Source organism: Hippocampus guttulatus, chromosome 21 (assembly GCF_054856545.1).
Source record: "Hippocampus guttulatus isolate MCC_2025c chromosome 21, RoL_Hgut_1.0, whole genome shotgun sequence".
NCBI lineage: Eukaryota > Metazoa > Chordata > Actinopteri > Syngnathiformes > Syngnathidae > Hippocampus > Hippocampus guttulatus.
The window spans coordinates 2,269,137-2,276,426 of record NC_141281.1 but is presented as its reverse complement, the minus strand read 5'-3'; the positions used below and the strand labels follow the sequence as shown (position 1 = coordinate 2,276,426).

Genomic DNA, 7,290 nt, shown 5'->3' with positions numbered 1-7,290 from the left:
ACAACAGCCAAGCCTGGGTTCAAAGCCACATTTGCAGATTGGAAGGCAAGTATGCTAACCATTTATCCAAACTGCCACCTTCCCAACACACTGACCAGTCAACGCTTTCCTCCAGTATGACATCCACTGGTGAGCCTCGCCAAAGTACGGAGTAGAAAGCACAGATGACTATTTTCAAATGTAGAGCGTTCAAGTAAAATGTTGTCCCACAAAAATAGTCCTACTATGAAATACTCTGAATTTGTAATTGTATCTGTTTCGCATGAAAAAGTCAGACGGTCATCTTTAGATAAAAACAATTGTAGAGATTTAAGTCATCAACATTTTTGACAATAAAGAGGATTGGATTTTGGATGTTTGGAATGGGGAGGTTCACCAGCAGTTTTTGAAGCAGAATTTTATTGGTTCACAATATATATACAGTATGTGTGTGTGTGTGTGTGTGTGTGTGTATACACAGTATATTGTATTTCAATGGCCGTCAGTTATAGGTGGGTTTTGTGCCCGTATTTCTTGCATTTGCGTTCATTGTAATCTCTTATGTTGCTTTCAACAAAGCGTATGAGGGAAAATGGTTAAGATTGCATGACTGTCCGTGTTTTTATGTTGTGTTGTGTTTGTTATTGAATTTTATGTTAACTGTTTTGTGCGGTGCTTTGTTACAGCTGCGGCTGTTGTGAAAGCGCATGATAAATCAGGATGTATTGTATGTTCATCCTCAATTTGGGGGCACGTTGTGTTGGTATGTTTAAGAATATGACTGTACAGTGCATGTTTCCAAGGGCTTTTTGAACAGGATATTGTCTGTCATGTTATGAACTCACATAAAAGTGGGTTACGATTGACGAGAGGAAAACGTGGGTCCCGTGGCATCGGGTCTGTCTGTCTCTCGCTGATGCAATATGACGAGGGGTTAGGTCCTGGTGTGCAATTGGTCAAATCAGCAAGCACTCAAAGGCTGGAAGGCGGGCTCGCGCAGCAAACAGCCAATCGGGTGGTAGGCAGATGACGTCCAACATCGTGAAGAACCATGGCGTTACGGGAGCTAGCATCGCTCGAGAAATATTTAGGACTGAAAAAGCCCAACAAGTACAGTAGCCGAGGCGACAAAAAGGTGACCAAACCTTGCATAGGCATGGCGTTTAAAAGCGCCCCTTTTTTGAGAGGTAACATTTCATACGCCGCGGAAAGGAAGGTAATGCTTGCTATTCAGCTAGTCGCGTGTTTGGCCAATCCGCTGTTGTGCTTGGAGTAACGTCAGCCAGCCTCTTTTGAACATCATTTCCCAGTTGGTATATGACATTTGAAATTCATTTGACATGAAAATATACTCTATGCACTGAGCCGGGCGTTCCTGTACAGAGCACAATACAAAGCGTACATGCTTGTCCATATGGTGGGCTGTTACTGTGAACCAGCTTAGTAAGAACCCTGTATTAGATGTGATCACTCCCAATTTCTAGTCTTATGGCGGAGGATTAAAAAACAAGAACAGCAGCAGCAGCATATTGTGGGATGGTTAAAAGCAGAAATGAGTAGAATTTGATTTGGAACATTTCGATTTTTAATCTTGACCAAAACATTGACCTTGATCTTCTTTCAGATCCCTGTGCTACAGAATAACAATGGTCCTCCCCTGGTAGGCCTGGTGACCATCGCCCGCCACTTGGTGAAAGAAGCAAAGCAACCTGAGCTGCTGGGGGAAGCCGCGGAGGACAGAGCAGTGGTGCATCAGTGGCTTGAATACAGAGTGAGCAAGCTGGACGGCTGCAACAAGGAGGAAAGCAGAACTATACTCAAGGCAGGTGCACCGAAAGGGCAAAACTGAGGAATTGTCCTTTTGCAGTGGCTCCTAAGTCCCTTTTTAGTGTGGCGACTTAACCTTTTATTTGGACGTAAATTGGAAAGCTTTTGTCCAGGGGTGTCCAAACATTTTCCCTTTCGGGCCACATACAGAAAAATAGAGGGACGAAAGGGCCACTTTCAAATTTGTCAACTTTTGGAAACACGCAAAAGGCAAGTCACGAAATCAATTCTAGATTGTTTGTCTTGTTCGGTTCATTTCATTAGCTGTCTGTTCAAGGTGTGAAGGCAAATAGTTGAGGAGTTTCCCAAGTTTTTGGGCCGGCCAACAGCCGTGTAGCTCACCGAGTAGATCTGGCTCTGGACTAAACAGCAGCCGAATCTCCCCATTCAGAACCAAAAAACTGTAGTTCGGTGAGCATTTTTCAGACAGTTACTTGATGATCATTGATGTGACGTCTTCATCAATCAGCCATAGAGCACAAAGTGGAAGAACCCATTTTGCCTCTTTATTTACTACCGTGGTTTGAAGATAAATTGTTTTCCTTTTTGTCATTTAATTTTATCTTCGAATGTCGAGAAAATTTCTACGGTTCACCCTCCTTTCTCACACTTTTTAACCAAAATTGTGGCCCAGGTCAAATGTCATTTTTAGTATGATTCATGTATTTATTTAGTCTTGAAAATAAGGCTACCCGGTCATGGCTGCGAAGCAACTCCCCGCCACCGCCGTTAAAGCAACATGTCTCTGTTGAGGGCCCCCCCACCCCGCCCCGCCCCCTCAGCATTCCCCTCTCATGTGGTTTGTCCAGAAGTACAGACAGTGTGCGCGTGTCTGAGAAAAGGCGCACGCCACAGCGATGCAGAGCGATGTATGGCCTTTCGGTGACATGGCCTCTCGCGACAGTGAAAAATGCCTTAATGTGCCCGACGCCAGTCAGCGTGAAATGGATCGCCAGCCACGGGTCTGCCGGACACTCGGCGCCTCTTGGCACTCTTCTGTCAGCGTGAAGCGCCGATGTGTGTGCGCGCTTCTCACAGTGACACGCGCGGTCGTTGCATGTCGAAGGAGTCCCGCTGGGCGGCGGCGTGTTATCCGGACAGGCCTCTTAAATATTTTAATGGTGCCATTTACAAAAGGAAGTCGCCCAGAGCGTCTCAGCTCTGGTGCCCGGTGCTCCCTCACCAGCACGCCTGCCCTGCTGTTGCCATAACACCCTCCTTTCAAGCACCAGTCATCCTCCATGAAATGGACCACAGAGACAACCTGTCAAGTGCGCCGCCGCTACTGCTGCTTTTTTTTTTTTTTTTTTTAAACCTTTTCACCCCAGGATGCAAAGAGAAAACTCACAGCTTCTCACACAGCCAGTGACTCATGCGATGCGACAACAAGAAAGTCAAAACTGTTTGACCCCCGAATCCCAAGTTAGCCACCTTTGCACCTTCCGTTGAGGTCACTGTTAGGTGAAGCAGTCTGGATGTTCGTTCCTTCATGGTGTCACTTTGCCAAAAGTTGGAGTATTGCATGGGTCATTTCTGGCAAAGAGGACAACATTTTTCTTGGGGGCTTATTAATAAGTTGACAACACGAGTACGCAGAGAACACGATCCGGACAGTCCGAACATGTTGAAAGATTGTTCTTTGCTGAAGATTGTTGCCAAATGCCCAATCTGGGTCAGATGCAACTTGGTTTTGGACTTTGAGTTCAATTGATTGTTGGGCCCTAGTTCTTGCCCCCCCCCCCCCCCCCCCCCCCCACGTGTGTTTGCTACCGAAAATGAACAGCTGTACTCTTCCAACCCCTATGTGCCGGGCGCAGGCAGCCGGCGCGCACCTCCTCTCCCTCCGATGCTCGACTGGGCTTCAGCCCCACGGCCGTAGGCGACAGAGAGCGAGGATCCCATGGCGGAAGTCTGCAGTCTTCATGCCTTGTTTGGCATCAGCCACTTTTGCCGCACAATAACTCCATTTACCCCCAAGATGTATCGGTGTGCGTAGCGAGAGCTCCCTTTACGCGGCGTACGAGCGCTAAAGATGTTGTGTGCCCCCCCCCCACCATCCCCAGGGACCGGCACTTCCGTGTGTGACTTTGGCCTCGGAAAAGGCAAAGCGCGCCACTCAAATTGAGACGGCTTCACTGATGTGCAAAGTGAGAGTTGGAGTCATTTGGCAGCGGAGTAAACAAAACGGCTTGTCTAGCGGGGCATCTGCGTGAAGTCGCCAGTCATGGACGAGGGATGGCATACCCCCCCTCGGGTTATACATGATTGAACCTTTCTTGAAGCTCACACGGGAAGTGAGGGGCCACCTTATGCGGCCAGATTTATAGCTTCATGAACCTGCTGACTTTGTTTTTTGAGATCTCCACGTAGATGACGGCCACGCTAAAAAGACAATCCACTCTTATTTGAAGTCAGATTTGACCCTGACCATTTTAAGGATTTGAATCCTTAAAATGTCCAAAATTGAGGTCTTGCTTCTACTCAACTATATTTATAGAGCACAAAAACAGTCCCAACTCAAAAGCCAGAGAATAACAATGAGTTTTGGGACCAATTTGAAAGATGGCCAGTTTGGGGGGGGGGGGGGGGGGGGGGGGGGGGGCTTCATTCCAAAGAGGGAGAAAAGGCTCCATCCCCTCGGAGCCTCCGCGGACCCCTAGGGCCAGTGATGGGATGCCAGAGTAGGAGCGTTGTGCCCCCTCTAATGAGTCAAGAGGCGCGCGGCAGTATTCGGCACCGACTGGCGACGCTTGATGGAGGATTGGCTAACTCCAAAGTCAAGCGCACGACAGCCATCCGGCCGAGATGCGCCGAATTGATCCGAGGGTCATCCGCAGAGCGTTTTTTTTTTCTTTTTTGTCATTGCCTGAGGATCGCAACTCCTCCCCTGATATATATATATATTTTTTGCTCTTCCAGGACCTTGACCTCTATTTGCAAGACAAAGTTTGCATGGCGGGCAACCACTTCACCTTAGCGGATGTGCTCATGTACAATGGAATTCACCCACTAATAGTGAGTTGTGTTTTTCCTGTCTCGTTTTGAATGTTTATTCCAACTTTTGTTTTATGAGCTCCCATAAGTGATGTCGTCATGAACTCGGTGGCCTTTGCAAGAATCCGTTCGCACTGTCACTTCACTGCAAAATGAAGTTGAGGATATCAAAGCCTGGCGGTTTTTAGGATTCAAAGAGGACAGCGGCGAGTTACAAGAGGTGGCGGGAGGGGCGGGGGGGGATCCCGTAAGGCGATGTCAGTGGGTTTAAGCATGGAGCCAAGGTCGCCCTCCCCACCGGGCACGGCGTCACTTTGGTTTGGACTCGATGTTCCTTTGAACCTCCGGGACATCGAGTCCCGCCACCAGATCTTCAAGCTTGACGCACAACAAGATTTCACAATCATTCGAAGCGACTGCTGGTTTGAGGCGGCAGTGTTGTCAGCTTCCAAATTCCGTTTAATTCGATCCCAAAGAGAATTTTCCAAGGACATTGTGATTTATGGGGCTGCGCTTCATCTGCCGTCGAGTGTGTAAGCTGCTTTCCGCGCCTTCATGACCGCATGTGTGGCCTTTGCCAAGCCCGCCGTGCTTTCGTTGCGCTGGCGATAACGACCCAATGTTCCTCTCTCGCCCAGATGGACTTGACTTTCCAGGAGAAGGAGCGCTATATGAACGTGACGCGATGGTTCGACCACATCCAGCACCGCGCCGGGATCCGGCACCACCTCCCCCGGGTCGTCGTGCTCAGGAACAGAATTTACAGCGCTAAGCAGCCCTGAGGTCCGGCGGCCCTGTCGACACCAGGCACAATAGAAGTCTTTTCCCGACTAAAATGGTTCAAAATGAGCGCAGGTCACATCCACATGGGCATTCCTGTTTTTGACTTTTCTTGCCACGAGAGACCCTCTTTCTTTGTTTTGTTTCGTTTAACGCAACATTAGGACCGAGACGACTGTTGTTGAAGAGGTACTCAAGCTATTTTAGGATGGCTCCAAACGAATAAACTAGGTCACCTCCCTCTTGTCTTTTTACTGTTGCTTTGCGTCATTGACCGTTAACGTCCTCTCAGCCCTTCTTCCGCTCTATGAGGTTGTTTCATTGGTGTTTGTTTATTTGTTGCAGGCTTTGTGCCGTGTGTGGCGTTTCCGATCGGTAGTTGTGTTGTGACGCACAGCGCGCCGCTCACGGTCCCTTCCATGTTTCCCATACTGTCAGACCAAGTTAGCGGAGTGGCGCCACAGTTCCAAATCGTCACCCGTGGAGCCTCCGTCGTACCCGCAAGAAGAAACGTAGCCAGCCGGCAACTGCCCGTAGCCCAATGTCCAAGACGTAAAATCTGCTAAGACCGTGTTAATGCACGACGATGCGCTATATTGTCATGCAGGTGGAACGTCATCGACAGTCGAGACAAGTTTGTAAATTTGCATTGAAACAGAAACGCCTGAATGGCAGCTTCGAGGTCTTGAGTGCGCGCCGTTAGCAAGTTTCCAAGATTTTGTGGTCTTCTTCACTCAGCTCGCCCTCTCAACATTTTCGTATCATGTTGAGAGCGTCTTTAAAATGCTTTTCAAATTTGAAGCTCCGTAAAAGCTTTGACTCACAGTTGTGGGGTATGGAGTAGGAATCTCGACCTGACTCAAATAAGCAAAGTGAAAAAGAGGAGCGGGGACTTCCGGTATGACAGCAAGAGGGTAGGCTGCAAACGCGTGGAGCTCCCGGCCGTACGAGCAAAAAACGGAGAAAAAAAACGACAAAAGAACGGAGGCTGGGACCCGAACATAGGATAAGATGGATATGAACAAACAACAGAGACTGGAGGCAGCGCGCAAGTGGACAAAGACCAAGAGATAAATGTGAGAAAATTTGAACGAGACAAGGAGAATGAAGGACAAAAGCTGCGGAACAAAGAACTCGGACAGGAATGCAGTTGTTTTCAAAGGACTTTTGGAAGCCACATAACTTTCTTTAATTTCCCTAGTTCAACGGTTGGTGAGTAAAGAACAAATTTTATGTGGGGATGCTGTTAAACGTTTTTGAAGGGGGGAGCAACTTTGAGTCGAGATAATTAGAAATCTGTCAACAGGCTCTGAATGTTCGGGTGCAAACGAAGGATATATAGAGCAATGTAATTTGATTGATAGACGGGATTTCTTTTCCCGAAATAATCCACTGAAGAAGGTTAAAGAATGTTTAGAAATCTACAAAGCTCTGGCCGGTAGCTCTTGTACTGAATTGTTGGACTTTTGTAGTGAGCTTGGGAGATCAGCACTGGAGATGATCTCTGCCACTAAGGGGGCCCTCTCACTAGGAGAGGCTTTACCCCCCACCCACCAACAGGGGAAAGGGGATGTGACAAGGGAATCCCTTAAAGCTTTGGAAGTTCAATTTCTGATTGTTGATGACAAATGTTTATGTTTTACGGTTACAGTGTTTAGTATGTATGTTGTGATCGGTGACATGGGGGTAAGTACAGGATATTCCAGAAAG

The 7,290-nt window shown here is 47.9% G+C and overlaps 1 protein-coding gene across 4 annotated transcripts; it reads left to right on the top strand.

Moving 5' to 3' along the window:
* Positions 1 to 998: 998 nt before the first annotated feature.
* Positions 999 to 5,820, top strand: eef1e1 (eukaryotic translation elongation factor 1 epsilon 1). Of its 4 annotated transcripts, none has more exons than XM_086102611.1 (4): positions 999 to 1,114; positions 1,604 to 1,801; positions 4,726 to 4,821; positions 5,439 to 5,820. In XM_086102611.1, the coding sequence occupies exons 1-4, from the start codon at positions 1,031 to 1,033 to the stop codon at positions 5,580 to 5,582; spliced, it is 522 nt and encodes a 173-aa protein (XP_085958737.1). In that variant the 5' UTR covers positions 999 to 1,030; the 3' UTR covers positions 5,583 to 5,820. The 4 variants fall into 4 exon arrangements, with proteins under 4 accessions (XP_085958737.1, XP_085958736.1, XP_085958735.1 ...); XM_086102610.1 differs by having other exon boundaries at positions 1,007 to 1,166; positions 1,644 to 1,801; XM_086102609.1 differs by having other exon boundaries at positions 1,007 to 1,195.
* The last annotated feature ends 1,470 nt before the right edge of the window (positions 5,821 to 7,290 follow it).

Bases quoted from the DNA above. Each gene is read 5' to 3' on its own strand.
- eef1e1 (XM_086102609.1), top strand. From the start codon at position 1,031: ATGGCGTTACGGGAGCTAGCATCGCTCGAGAAATATTTAGGACTGAAA. The intron at 1,196-1,603 runs GTAATGCTTGCT...ATCTTCTTTCAG, and splicing joins CATACGCCGCGGAAAGGAAG to ATCCCTGTGCTACAGAATAA. The intron at 1,802-4,725 runs GCAGGTGCACCG...TTGCTCTTCCAG, and splicing joins AAAGCAGAACTATACTCAAG to GACCTTGACCTCTATTTGCA.